This window comes from Anas acuta, chromosome 1, assembly GCF_963932015.1.
Source record: "Anas acuta chromosome 1, bAnaAcu1.1, whole genome shotgun sequence".
Classification (NCBI taxonomy): domain Eukaryota; kingdom Metazoa; phylum Chordata; class Aves; order Anseriformes; family Anatidae; genus Anas; species Anas acuta.
The window spans coordinates 146415821-146430793 of record NC_088979.1 but is presented as its reverse complement, the minus strand read 5'-3'; the positions used below and the strand labels follow the sequence as shown (position 1 = coordinate 146430793).

The window sequence follows — 14973 nt, the reverse complement described above, 5'->3', positions numbered from 1 at the left end:
TAGGTACTGAAGTATTTGCTTTAGCCATCAAACACTCCAAACGACACATGAGTATCGTTAAGGTGTGAAATTCATATCCTTATCTGCTTACATGCTTAAACTGATAAAAACCCTTATGATTATCTGAAGACCAACAAATTATGGGCGTAACTTACTGCTATTGTAGATCCATTCTTTCCAACCCCTCCACTGAAGATGACACGGAAGTAATTGAAAAAAGAAAGCGCTGTTCCACACAGTATGCCAAAAACCACAAAGAACTTCAGCTCTAAGCCTACTAAATGGACCTTAGCAAGAAAAACAAGAAAAAGATAGTAAAGGTCAGTCGTAAGAGTGTTGTTGCTGTGGTTTTTTTTGTTTGTTTTGTTTTTGTTTTTAAGAAAAGAAGTGATTAAAAAAAGCTACTGAAACCTTATAAGCAATCATTTTATTTGAACTATTGCTTTCCTGGGAATAAGCTCTGGAAGACAGTATTTGGAATTTGTTTCCTTATTTAGAAGATGTCAAATTTCTTTTGGGAATGTTTAAACTCAACTTTTGAGTATTCAAGTTCTGGTTGTGAAGTTGAGCTAGATTTTCCTCTGTATATCCTTATGTAGTAAAAACATTTGAAAAACATTACAAGCAAAAAACTTGACACAGACTACTGCCTCCCCAGGACATTGGAGGGGCAGGAAGGATAGATCCTTCCATTTCAGTGGCTGAAACAGTATTGAACCACGGGAAACACAAACACCATCTGCCTGCCTTCTGTTTTGATGCATGTTGTTTGTATGCTGTATCTTTGCATTTAGGAAAATCTCCAGATAAAAAATTCAGTTAAACAGTTACCTTCAGAATCAACTGCAGTTTCAAGGAAACTTCCAAAGGTAGCAGAGGATTAAAAAAGTAGCAATAAATTGAAACCACTGATTATAGTTTTGAACATAGATTGTTTTGAGAAACAGCATAACTACCACAGATTTACTGCTGAAGAAGAAACAATTATAATTCACTACTGTTTAAATTTTAATGTACCTACTTCATTTAGCAACACAAAGATATGCTGTTTGGAAACAAAGAAAAAAAAAACTTACAGGATGGAAGGGGGAAACAAAGTTCATCTAAACATTTCCTAATGACTGTGCAAACTGGTGAACTAATTTGAATTAGTTGGTGGTTTATACTTCGATCAATATCCATGGGTTATCAACACCATGGAATTGTCTCAGATCTTCTGTTTCCTATGACCAAACAGAACTATTTATTATTAAGTAAGGATACTACAGAAGATGAAGATGTTAGTCTAATATACTTTTGATGCATACTGAAGTGCATCGTTAAAGATCAAAATAAAAGCCAGACAGAAAACTTTGTTTGTTTGTCTTGGACAGAAAACAATTCTTTAAATATAGGTATTTACATTTATGTCAACTCTGACATTACCCATTAAAAATCAGTACATCTCGACTGACATGAATCTGAATTACTTCATCTCATAGTGTTGACAGATTAAATGCATTAATCTTTCAGTTTTAAAATCAAGTTTTCTTAAAATAAATATTGATCCTAAATATAGAATCAATAAAATGATCCTATAGATCATTTAGCTGAACAAAAATGTTTGTCTTATAATAAAATACCCGAAGGAAAACTAAAAAAAAAAACAACATGTAAAAGCTTCAGTACAAACAGAACAGTAGTGGAAGATCAGAAGTTTAGATACGGCAGATGGGGTCTTTTTCCCTCTACACAGCTCTAAATTTGTGTATAGGAAGTCACGGTTATATCTAAGTTAACTACAATGTAAATAAGCTGTATTTGTACAAGAAGCCAAAACAGAACGCTAGAGAACTAGAAGGGGTTGATCACAGTTGCACAGGATGGCTTCAAATACCGTAGGAACTGGCAACTCTCAACAGGAGCTCCATACACCACAGGAACACTGCATACTTAATACACTTACCTTATAGTCCCATATTGCCGTTCCACCAAACGCTGATATCAAAAGCAGCAGTGTTATGGCTATCTGAACTTCAGTCACATCAACTCTAGGAAGAAAAGAAAAGAATAGAAATTTAGTTAAAAGAAAGGTTCTGTTTGCTTTAAGTATAGTGGATGGGGGCGGGGAAACAGTTATTTCAAATACCTCCACCCAGTTATTTCAAATTACCTCCTCAAGCCATGAAATGAGTAAGGAATATGACTTTCCTTGACTGAGAAAGATACTCTATCTGGAGGCACACATCTTTGGTTAACCTTTAAAATTAAACCTATAAGCCTATCTAGAGCAAGCTACATAGAATTTTAATAGGGGAAAAACGTGCTTAATGAATATGTTGTTAACTATTTTAGAATTCTGAATAAATTACAGACTTCTTGGATAAGTAACAAATCAAGGTTAAACGTTAAGGCAAGCTCATAGTCAAACATTTCCATTAATAGCATATCATACAGAAGTAGGGACCATGAAGAGCAGAATGGGACAGAAGGCATTTCTTTACGCCATTGTATCATGACAACTTGACAGATACAGCCTGCAAAACATAAGGGCAGTATTTTGAGGACTGAGTTAGTGGATAGCTGAACATCTGTCATCTTCCAGAGGTCGTAACTGGCACAATGCCTTCTGCCTTAAAACATTTTATAAAACAGGTGGCCTTGTATACCTTCTAGACTCTGAATTCTACCTTTTTTGTTCTCAGACAAGACAGCCTTACTATCTCTGATCACTGAATTGTTTTATTTTGAGAAGATGTGAATATGTAAAAACAAAACAAAAACCACACACAAAAACAAAACCAAAAAACCCTACAAAACTTACAAAAACAAAACAAAGCAGCACAGCAGAGGCTCAAGAGGAAGACATTTTCAAGAGAGAGTCAATACTTTCCATACACCTTTTCAATAAATAAATAATAGTGCATGTCTAACATACTGTTTATGCTAGTGAAGGTTTTTAGATAGGTACTGGATCTTTGTACTGAAGTTACTGGCAAGCAGTAAAACTGGACGTTTAAAATGTGACATTCTCTTTAGCAGTTAAACAGATTTGCTATTTTAAAGTACTGTGACCAAAGTCAAGTTGTTTTGTTTCTTGCTTAGCATGCAAATGATTTGCACAGAAAACAGTGTATTTTAAAAAGGAGATAGCAATCAGCTTTCAGCTGATGGAAAACGTTTATCTGATCTTGACACTCACAGTAACGTTAAGCTTTCAAATGAAAGACAGTGATAAAATATGCAAAGTTCCACCACAAATTTCAGAATCAGTCTTAGAAGAGCCATTAAGTCACAACCAGATGCCATGCTGAGGTGCTCGTCACTGCTCAAAGCTGTAAGAACGGGCCGTCCTCTCTCCCTCCTGTGCCATTCTGCTCCCTCACTTCTGGCTGTAGTACTAACCAGACCACGAGGTGCCAGCAAGCTGCACTGTTTCCTTGTGCAAGTTTTTGTTTTCTGCCTGTTCAGTGAATTGGCTCCAAGTCAATGACATGAGCACGCTGGGGAGATAGGACAGTGCTGCTGGGAGTGGGCTTTTCCTCTACGTTGGTTACTGCTGCAGATGCACACTGAGTTTGTCTGTTATGTCACACAAACACGTTCAGATGCAAATTCCAGTGTTCAGACTTTGCACTCTGAACAATTAAACCCGGATTTCTGAGCTGTACAGTTTTTATTGTTGGAGGGGAAGGAGGCTTGAACTCCCGAGTTGAGTCACTGCATGTGCCAAAGTTTAGTCTTTAATTTTACAGAGGCTCAGACAGTTGATTACAACACAGCCCAAATTTAAGTCCAAAGATTTTATCAGGCAAGACAGTATTCTACATAGCCTGACAGTGGCATGGCATCCAGCTGCTCTGATCCTGGCCACCAATGGTAAGACTCACCTGGCATTTAACTTCCAAAATCAAATACCACTAATTCAGGAACAGTATCAATGAAAGCTTCCATTCATATTACATATTATCATAGTTAGAGCTGTAAACTATTGCCTTCATTTAGACTCACCTCTATGCTTAAGAAAGTTGTGAGCCTTGAAAAAAATCTGATTTGCTTTCACTAAACAGAAATAAATTATCTTGGAGGAAAATTGTGTCTGCTCAGCTTCACACAAGAAGCATGGAATACCAGGCCACTCCAAACTGCTTGTACTGTGCATTAGCACTGTATTTACACAAAAGCCACTAAGGTTTTAGGAAAGAAGTTTTATGTAGTATCGGAGCCTCAGTGCCTTCTTAACAGGGGGAAAACATTCTCATATTTTATTCAGGAATAAAAGGCACAGAAAAACAATCATTTGTACAAAATCCCTATGCTTACAGCATACTCCATTTCCATTGCAGTCCACTGTCATGTACAGAAGTTACCCTCCTTCAACCATCACTCTAAAAAAGTATCTGTTTTTGTCTATAGATATCCTTTAAAAAAGCAGGATGTGTAAGTGGGTACAAGAGTCTGTGTGGCAGAATGCATTAACAGCAACTTAAGGATCTCTTAACATTACCACAGAGGCAGCTTGCTTGGGAGATAGATGCCAAACAGCATGCAAAGACAGCTGACCACTGGCCTGCATGACCAGCAATGCTCTGATGTGCTGAGGTGCTTCTTGCAGGACAGAGCTAGCACACAGCTCAACCAGGACAACCAGGATTAATTACCACAAGGACAGCCTTCATCTGTCATGTTTCAAATACTGCCGTGAAGGATGTCGCTTTTCCTCTTTTAAGAAATCACTAAAGTGCAGCTCTTTGTTTAAAGACAGCAAAAGACCATACTGGGCACCACCACGGCTACAGGAGGGGACAGCATTCCCCACACAGTTAAATTGAAATTGGTGTCTTTTACATGATTGTCAGTGGCCCTTGCTCCTACAATTTAGTGAGAACAGACTCAATTTCTACAGTCACGAACAGCATCACAGAAGTCACTAGAACTGTGAACTAACACAAAACCTCATAGACATCAAAGCCAATTATGAACCAGATTAAAAGCAAAATCCTCAAATAAACCTGGGGTAATTCTTAAGAATACTGGCATAACTGTGGAACTCCCTTGCTTAGGCTTGTGCTGGATACACAGCTTGTTCAAAGGAAACTGAACATGTTTGTAGAAGAGAAATGTATTTATGACCAGGGAAAATTCTCTAAAAATTCATGTGGTTCAGAGTCCCCTGGGCTGAACCTGTTCCACGTCAGGGAGATTATGAAGAGAGGTAGCACAGATGCTTGCTCTGTTCCTATTCCTACACAGGGCACTTGTTTACATTGTGGGCAAGACAGCTCTGGCCTGCATGGTGCTTGTATGGGTTCCATAAACAAATCCACAGGCAAGAGCCAAATGCATGCAAACAAAGCATATATAGCTAAAATCAGCTGCTAACAGAACAAGTCCTGTGCACAGTATAACTCAGAGTTTTAAAGTTCTTGCCAGGTAAAACACAAGGCTGCTAGGGCAGAAGTGAGATAAGGAAGCAGGTGATAGGAATACAGAGCAGGGAAAAAAAAAAAAAAAAAAAGGGACAAGAAACAGAAATCAAGTAGCTAGCGGCCCCAGACATTGTCACAGGTAGTTCTACAGATACCTACTTACTTTCCAAACCTTAATGTGCCTGATACATATGTCTGCCAGTGAGCAGAATAGAACATGAACAGTCCCACAAAACAACAGAAAAACAACCAGTCAGGATTTGTTCCTAGTCGGATTGCTATGCAGGATCCAAGGACAACAAAAACTGAAAAGCAGAAATGAACATGTTAGTCACATACCCTCTTTGCTTGCAGTTAAGAGAAATTAAATCACAAGGCATTTTACATCACTATAACAAAAATAATTATATGACTGATACTTCAATAAGTAGCTAACATCAGGGATAGTCCTGGTGGGAGAGACCCAGCCACAGGACTCCTGTTCTTCAACGTGAGGGCCACACTTTCCAGCCTACCAAGGTTGTTCCCTCTGTGGGCTCTGTCATCTCGTCATCTTTAGGTCACAGACACAGCTCCAACAGCAGGGCTCAGCTCAGGGAGACCAGTAGTTATCTGTGTGCTGGAAACTGAGGCATAAAGAACATACCAGCTCCCAAGGCAAACATTTTGGCCATTAAGCTGTTGTAGGAGTGCTACCAGAAGGTATTGCCACCAACAGCAGCTAGGTTATGGAAAGTAAAACTGAGCAAGGCTTTTCTGGGACTCCAAACCAAATTTTTAAAAATTCATTCTTACAAGGAACATAAATCCTCCTCCTAGCCACCAGGCTGGATGCCCTACTACCCAAATGATATTTTGGAACCTCTTACTTAAAGCAGAGCCCTTACTTTCATGTGCCAACGTTAGTGTTTCATGCACTTAAAATCCTCTTAGTGAATATTTTGTTCATCACCGAGCTCATTCAAAGCAGATGAAGATGTCCAACCAGTAAGAGCAGACTGTGTATTACCCAATACCTGCTAAAGGTACTTCTGAAATATCCTCCCTGATACTGGTCAGGGATGCAAAGGAGATGATGGAGCTATCCCAAAAGAAGGGAACAAGCTGATGCTGCTCTGAACTGGAGTAAACAATCTCTAGAGGTTCCTTCCAATTTCAAGTCTGTGACTAGTCAGCTCATCTTGAAAACAGGCAACATTTTTAAAACTAGGATGGTAACATTAGATTAAGGCTACCTGTGGAAATAGAGTCGCAACCATGATCAAAGAGTTCTCCTAGAGGAGAACTACTGTTTGTTCTTCTCGCTTGCTTCCCATCAATGGCATCCAGCGACTGGTAGATAAAAAGTCCTAACGCACCCAGGATGTATGCCCAAAAAGGTGCCTGAAAGAGATTCGTGTAAAAGGTCACTAGGCAGTTCCCAAATCCTTAGCCAATAATCTACTTCATTAAAAGTAAAATATCATGCAGCACAGAACTATACTACATGGTACTGGTTGCTGCTTCATTAATGGACAAACCAAATTACGTGCACTAGTCTCTATGTGAGTTGTAGTAACTACTGTGTGTAGTAACTACCACAATGAACTATTCCAGGTACCCCAGGGAAACAGAGGTCTTTCTATTCTTATTTTAAAATGCAAAAACAAACTTTAGTGCCCCTTCTTATTTTGCCACCTTAAGACTGCAGTATTTCTATTATTGTTGTATGCTTTGTGCTGAAAAATGTTATGAAAGTGAAACTAATTTTAAGAAAGAAAGTAGTAGCAAGACACTTATGAACCTTCTCAGCAGTTCACATGATAGATACCTGGATCATCTGCTCAGATTTACAACATATAGGTATTAAAACCCCTTACAGTTTACTAAATAAAAGACTTGAGCTCCTACAGAAGTTTTTTTTTTTTTTTTTTTTCCCCCAACATACACAAACTGAATATATATACATTTTGGAAATTAAATTGAAGAAATGAAACCATTCACTAAATATGAACAAGCAGCTATCTGGCTGATATTGACTATTAGAGTTTCGAAACAACCTGTGGATCAGCTACATTAACGCTATAGGTTCAAAGGAATCATCCTACACACTAGTACCTTTCAAATGCACCATTTTCATACACGAAGTCAGTATGTCTTTGTTTGTCCAGGAATTTGTTTTTACTAAAAATTACTTCCAACACTCTCGAACAACATCCTGGTTACACATTTGCCTCAAGTGGATTCCAGCGGTATCCTTAACATATGAATGTGCTGTTCATGAAGAGAGCACTGAAGTTAGGTATGAACGTTGGAAATGCAATTTACAACTTAAATAAGCGAGCGGCCACAAAACTTAATTCTTTTCCACTCCCAGGTAAGAGGCTGCTGCTCCAGCTTCACACCTCTACAGTTCCTCTCCTGCAGTGCAAAGAAACCAATACAATTACGTGGATTTCATAAGCCTAGCCACGGCTATCAGAGACAACTGCTCAAACCTCTCAGCGAGCTGAGGCTTGTCCCTGCTCAGATGGATCCAGTGCCACTGTTGGGGAAAAGCAAAAACTGACAATTGCCACTCCATTTATTGCAAGGGACAGGGGAAGGCAGCAATAAGAACACAGATGCCATGAGCTGCCTCTCCAGCCAATTCTTCCTCCTCATCATTGTACTCCAGGATTTTCATTACAAAAAGTTATGCCTCAAGTTACACTGGTCACAAAACGCCCTTCCCAAGAGTGGCCCTTAAGAGAGGCTCAGTTCTGAGCCTGAAAGCAGCCATAGCTTTTTATTTCAGACTTCCTCATGTATCAAAGGCTGAGTGTTGTCACTTTTTTTTTTGTGATTCTAATATGGAAGAAGTATTGACAGCAAATTTGTGTTTTTCCTGCTACCTGTTACTTGGATAATTTCCTTAACTAAACATTCCTCCATTTGAAGTCAGAAAAGTTGGGCTGCTTCACCCAGCTTTGAAGCAACAGGCAGAGAATTAGGGACTCCAGTTATAGGTAGGACGTTTGGATTTGTATGTACATACAAATCAAGAAAAGTCACAACAGTATTCAAAACTGGCCAAGCCACCTCTCCCCAAGGAAACCAAGAAAAAACTGTAAGTCACAAGTAAAGTTGGAAGCCTTGAGCAGGTGAAAGAGGGTTAGTATACACTTGCATGCTGATATTTAACATAAGGTATGGGACAGAAACAAACAAACAAAACTCAACAAAACACCAAAGATCACACTACGGAAATTCAGGTCAGGTGATGACAGCAATATACACTTGGTTGTTACCACTGGAATTAGTCCAGGTGTTTTAGGTTTCTTCTCCCTTGTCAGTCCAGTTCAACTGAAAGTAATTTTTATTTTATTTTATTTTGGTTAAACCAGGGAGCGAGTTCCTAGTTTGTTTTCTGAAAAAGTTTATCTCCTGTAACGAAGAGGACAGAGCCTACCAGCAGCAGGAGGAGTCCACTGGAGTGATGGCTCAGTGAATGACAGAGCTGTGGGTAGGAACCGAGAGCCCCAGGGCCGCCTTTGGTTTGAGCTCATTTGGGCACACGTCCTACAGGGAGGCAGCAGCTACAAGAACGGGCTGTCCACCACAGGGCAGTGTTTCAAGAGGTAAAGGCACAGTTAGGACCCTCTGGAAGCTAATACCATTTTACTTGTGACATAATACACATACTAAAGGTACCAGAACATCTATATGGGCTTCTGCAGAGTAACTTTGCTGTAGGGAGAAAAACAGATATTCTCCAACAAGCCAGCTCCTGACACAGATTTATGGCTGAAGCTCTACGAGCAGAAAGGCTGAGAGTTTCATTACGGACATACATTGGAATAATGATTGCCCAATTTTATCACCGATATCACTTTGATTGTTCGCAGGGTTTTACAAGGCGCCCCGTGCTGTGACATACTCTGGCAAGTTACAGAAAGCTAGCTTTAGATCTATCCACACTTGTCATGGTAATCCCGGGATCAGGGCAAGAAAATCAGGCCATGCCTGGCAGCTCTGCCCCCGCCACCATGGGTTTCCTGGACGCCTGAGGCTCAGATCACCTCTGAAGCCAAATGCCAGCGTCTGGGCAGGTTCCCATTGAACCGGATCATTTCCGTAACTGAAACAACAATCAGGAACAAAAACCTGTTGTGTCACGTTTTTTTCATCACTAGCTGTAAGGTTCCACGCCCCATGTTTGGTATTATCACAGTCTTTTGAAAGGCAAGCTCCAAGAAACACAGCCTCAGTCCTAATGAGGACAGAAAGGTTGCTCGCTGGTTGCTGCCATCAGTTTATGAAACAATTTCCACAGCTCCACAATACGTGACATAAGGAATCTTCTTCAAGGTAACATCATCGATGTTTACCTTACCTTACACCTCAAAAAAGCAAAGCAGCTTCCAGTCTGGCCTCTCTATTAGATCTTTTGGCAAAAAAAGGCCTCTTGTCTGTTTGCAAGTTATGTGACGGGCACAAGCACCAAGGCCACTGACCCAAGCCTGCTTGCCTTGGCATCTGCTGGGATGCACCAAACCAACCAGCCCCCAGGCTCCAAAAACCAAGACAACCCTCTGTGAGGAGGGGAGGATCCCAATAAGAGCAGGAACAGCAGCATCTGAACTGCCAGAGGGCTTAGAAACACGATCTGGAGCATTGCATCCCTGGGCTCTTGGTTCAAATTGAACCCAAGGCAGCAAGGACCAAAGACCCTTTTTGTCAGCTACGCATTTAGCGGGTTAAATGGATGGACAACCCGGGGATGTCCCCGGCCACCTTCCCACGTTGGGCCCAAGCAGTTCGCAAATGAGAGAAGTGGGAGCGTTTGAGAATGCTGACACAGCTCACAGACCTGGCAGAAAGGTCAGGAGGCTCCCAGTAACCATCAGCTTGCCACTGATGAGGTGTTTATTATCTCTGCCCCAAGTTATATCCTGTCCAAGCAAATGCACTATTTGGCCAGAGCCAGATGCTATTCTAATAGGAGAGAATACAGATCCTACTGGAAAGCATGAATAAAAAAAAGCATCTCTGCTTAAATTAAAAAGGATAACTGAAAGATTATACAGCTCTAGAGTCTTGTCAAATGCAGGTCTGGTACAGCTCAGGTCACCTGCTGAACCTGAGGGTATCATACCGGTGTTTAAGGATGCCAGGATAACGCACATACAGTTTGACAGGACCGTGCAGCATGCCTTGCCTTCTGGAGAAGGCATAGGTTGGAAAGCAGTCCTCGCAGAGCCTCCTGCTCGTGTGACAGCACACCATGGGAGAGCACAAGAACAGCTGCAGAAGACTAGATATGCTGAGAAGATCCTTCAATGCTTATTTCAAGCAAGATTCAAGCCCTGGGAGTTCAACAGCCCGAGTTTCTGCAATGCTTGACTATTTCCCTCCCTCTCTCCTCCCTTCATTACACATCGTATTCAGTGATAATCTCATTTCCTCAGTCCAACAACACAGCCCTAATTTTGCTCTATCTTAGCCATTTTTATGGAACTTCCTCTTCCTTCCCCCAAAAACGTGTATTGTTTCTCTCACTTCTCAGCATGAAGCCCTCCATACAACCAGACTAACAGCAACAGAAGGGAAGGGGCTCTTCAAATCTGCATTACAACAAGGGGAGGAAAAAAAAATAAATCATAGTACAGCCCAAGTACATTTCATGACTCCCTGCATTCCCCCAGCACCCTCCTCTCCCCAACAAGCTCCCTCTGAAAGAGCTTCTGTCCTTTTATGCCAGGGTTTCCCAAACCCTGTTGTCTTCTTTTATGCCAAATAGCAATTATTGCCATTCACTCCTGGAGCACTTTGTTCTTCACTCCTTGGGCATTATATGGATTCCCCATCCCAATCAGTGCTTCATGCCTTTCCTCTGCCTGGCCAAGAGCTTCTTCCCTCGTGGCCCCCAGGATCTCAGTCCCTACCAGCTGCTCCCCACTACACCCTCTTACCTGCTTCTTTCGTCTCTCCCGCAAAGCTCCGGTGTGCCCTATTTGCAGTGCCCTGCCTGTCAATGCCTTCCCTCCAACAGGGGGAAATAAACAAACAGGACAACCCTGTTTTCAGTTTAAAGGGTTTATTTTTTAGGGTTTGTTGTTGATGTTTTTGTTTTGAGGGAGGTCTTAAAAGAGAGAGAAGCAGAGACAGCACTCCACCAACATTATTCTCCCTCCAAGCAGCGAATAGCAGGGTCAGCTGCAGTCATCTGGCTCGTCCCCTGCTTTTGGTCTCTTTGGCCTTACAGTTTTCTATCTAGCATGCTACAGCAAGGGACTGCACCCTTTTATAAAGTCACTGTACCATTTAGTAAAGCCACTGCTAGAGGATTTTTAATAGATATAAAATCAATACAAAGTATTAGTTACTGTTAGCATGAAAATCCTATGCTAAAATTCTAGCTCCCCATATATTTACAGAGACCTGTGGCTGAACTCTAAGGTTTACTGAAGCTGGGTCCCTCAATGAGCAACTGTGAGAGGGGCAGGAGCAGAGATTTCTTTCTCTTAAAAAAAAAAAAAAAAAAAGGAAAATTATGTTAAGCCAGTTTTCTTCCTAGTGCTGATGCAAGGAAAAAAAACATGTCAGTTTTCCTCAGAATGGGAAGGGGTACTAGGCATTCCACATGCAAAACCTAATGAAGTAACTGCAGCTACTTCAAAGAAGTCAGCTTGCAGTAGAGTATTTTTCCTGGCAAAACAAGCTGTTCACTAACAAAGGGTGGCATAAATGGAAGTCCTCGTGTAAGAAGTGCTTCTTCTACACCCTAATGCAGGAAACACACACTGTTCTTCAAGTCAGCAAAACTTTTAATTCTTAAATATTCTATGGTTAGTGTCAAAAAAAAAAAAAAAAAGAAAGGAAGAAAGAAAGAAGACAGAGCCTGCAATCACAGTAAGGAAGATACATCAACTCTGTACAGAACATGAAAATGTCCCCACCACAGCTGGTATAGCATATTTTATTTCCGTAGGTTGTTGTCCTGCCCTCAGTTACATGGACCGAGTAGGAAACTGGGACAAACACTACAAAAATCTACAGACGTGGATTTTAGTTCCAGCAGTGCTTGAGGAGTGTAGCCTGCTGATGACTCAGGCAGAGATAAGAAGGCTTATGATGAAGTGTGCATTTATAGAATGCAGCGACACAACTCATGCTGCTCCTAGACAGGAAGACATTACTAAAGCAAAGAATATTTATAAAGCCAAAACATGTTGTGTTTCTTCAGTAACTTTCATTGGCTATTGATGCTGATGGAGATGACTGGAGGAAATAACTGCTACACAGTGAGAGGACAAGGGAGCCTTGTATGGTTTTAGACATTAATTGCATTGTGTGTGGCAGGGAAAGTATTGTTAAATTGTTAAAATTCAGTTTCCATTATGTCCTATTTTAGTAAAAGTATAAACAGGCTCAAAACAAAGAATTCAGAAGGCAAAATCATGGAGGGGTAGGTGCCTGTGGGGAAATAGATCCCTCAGTTGTTGTTCTAACAAGTACCTGCGTAGAATCCATTGCAGGGAAACCCCTAAATTGCTGTCTTCTGGCAGCTGGAAGGGCACATCACAGCAAAGAGCTCTGTTTGCAGCATCTGCTACCAGCTGCTCTCGTAGGGAGCTCGGAGCTAGGTGAAACTCAGGTCTTATCAGGCTTGAGGGTGCTTTTATTCCTAAGACTTACTTTCATGGCTTACCAACTACCAGTCTTACTTGTTTCAAATGGCTTGCACAGACATCAAGACTTCGATGCTTTCGAAGCAGGACTTTTAAAAATGGTTCAATTAAGACTCGTTACGGTAGAAAACCACACAAAACTCTTAAAAACAACAACAAAAAAAAAACACAAGCCAACCAAACAAAAAATCTGCTTGCTACTTCTTTCTATCTAGTGCTCCTATACTTCCACCAAGAGAACATGACACGTCCTTACTAATCCACCGCATCAGGTAATCAAGACGTGCTCATGAATGGAGCAAGTGGCTTGCCAGCACATCAGGGTGATGTAGAAATGCTCTATCCTATTAGTTCAGTCTGTGATGTGGTCATCTTTAACATGATTTTCAGTTCCCCATTCCCCCTAGCCCTCGCAGCCCACACATTCGAATTAAAAGTACGAAGAAGGTATTACAATAGTGTATACAACAGCTACTAGTGTTTCAACAGCTTTAGCTTTCTTAAAAAGCCATCCACAGATCCGACATCTTAGGTGGGAGAAAAGCTGAATCATTCCACAAGCAGAAGAGAGATGATGATGACCAAGGGGAGTAGTCAGTGCCTGCTGCTCACAGTGTGAAGGCAACAGAACTTTTGTCCTCACTCTAAGAGTAAAACACTAGGAGAAGTCTGGTTTTATAATTGAGATACTGCTTTCTAAACAGAAGTTTGGTCCAGACTGTAGGTTCTTACAAAATGCAGCCTCTGCAATTAAAAAAAGAAAAACATGAAAGTCCCTAAAACTAACCAAAGCTCTCCTGGAAGAAGTAATTCTCTGGATATCTGCAAGGCAACCTTTTTTATGTTAGTAGGGGTCCTCAAAGAAAAAAATAATATGAACAATAAAGAAAAAAAAAGCTGAAATGCACATCATGGCACATGGCTGGCACAGGACTGATATCTACATCACACAGGTAAGCTGCAGGTATCTGTTCTACAAGCACTTTAAGTTTGGAAGTGCCATTAGAAGACTCAGAAGACGGCAGCCTGTGGTTTCCAGCCATCCACTCATCTCCATCCTGCTTTCTCCTTACGGTGTGCAAGGTCAGAGTGCAGCTACCTGCTGATGAGCATCGGGGAAGCCATCAGGGTCAGACCAAAGCCAAGTTAGTTTTGACCTGGATCAGTTTCTCAGCATGACTACCACAAACACCTCCTCTAGCACAAAGGAATTAGGGGCTAAGAAGGATGCACCTGCCAACAAGAATACTCACCTCAGTACATCTAAGTTACTAAAAAATACAAAACCACAAACCAACTACCATTTAAGCCCATGAGCCCGATAGAACAGCCACCCTTCTCAGACACAAAGACCCTACGCAAAACAACCTTCCCCTGACATTTCCCACCGCAACTACCACGAAATCTCTGCACCAGGGAACTGAACAGGCAGGAATCTCCAGTGGGGCTCCTAAAACTGCCAGAGAAACACCCGGGGCCACTCTCCTTGAGGGGGGGACACCGAGCCGAGCCTTGCCGTGCCGGGCGGTACCTGCTCGGTGGCGCTGGGGCAGGAGGCGACGAGCGGCAGCGCCGTGAGGCAGTTGAGCAGGAGGCCGCCGAGGGTGATGGCGTTGGGGGCCAGCCACAGCGGCAGCTGCTCCACCAGCCAGGCCCAGTAGGGCTGCAGCCAGGGCTCCAGCAGCGAGCGGCCGGCCGCGCTGTAGCGGTGCTGCTCCAGCCGCTTCAGCTGCGCCGGGCTGAGGGGCGCGGGCAGACCCCAGGGCGCGGCCATCTCGCCGCCTCCGGCTCCGGCTCCGGCTCCGGCTCCGCACCGCCCGGCCAGGGGACGGCCCGGGGACGGCTCCGGGGTCAGGCCGCCGCCGCCGCCGCCGCTCGGGGCGGGGCTGAGGCAGCAGCAGGAGACGGAAGGG

General features: G+C 42.2%; 1 protein-coding gene across 2 annotated transcripts in view; it reads right to left on the bottom strand.

Annotated features, from left to right (window-relative positions):
* Positions 1–14973, bottom strand: part of CHPT1 (choline phosphotransferase 1) — a 20705-nt gene extending 5732 nt beyond the window's left edge. The window contains exons 1-5 of one of the 2 annotated variants that reach the window (XM_068663868.1): positions 14592–14973; positions 6644–6791; positions 5572–5713; positions 1946–2030; positions 156–287 (exon numbers count right to left, since the gene is read on the bottom strand). In XM_068663868.1, coding sequence (XP_068519969.1) covers positions 156–287; positions 1946–2030; positions 5572–5713; positions 6644–6791; positions 14592–14834 — 750 coding nt within the window. In that variant the 5' untranslated portion in view covers positions 14835–14973. The remainder of the gene's footprint in view (positions 1–155; positions 288–1945; positions 2031–5571; positions 5714–6643; positions 6792–14591) is intronic. The other variant, XM_068663860.1, reaches the window with a different exon arrangement.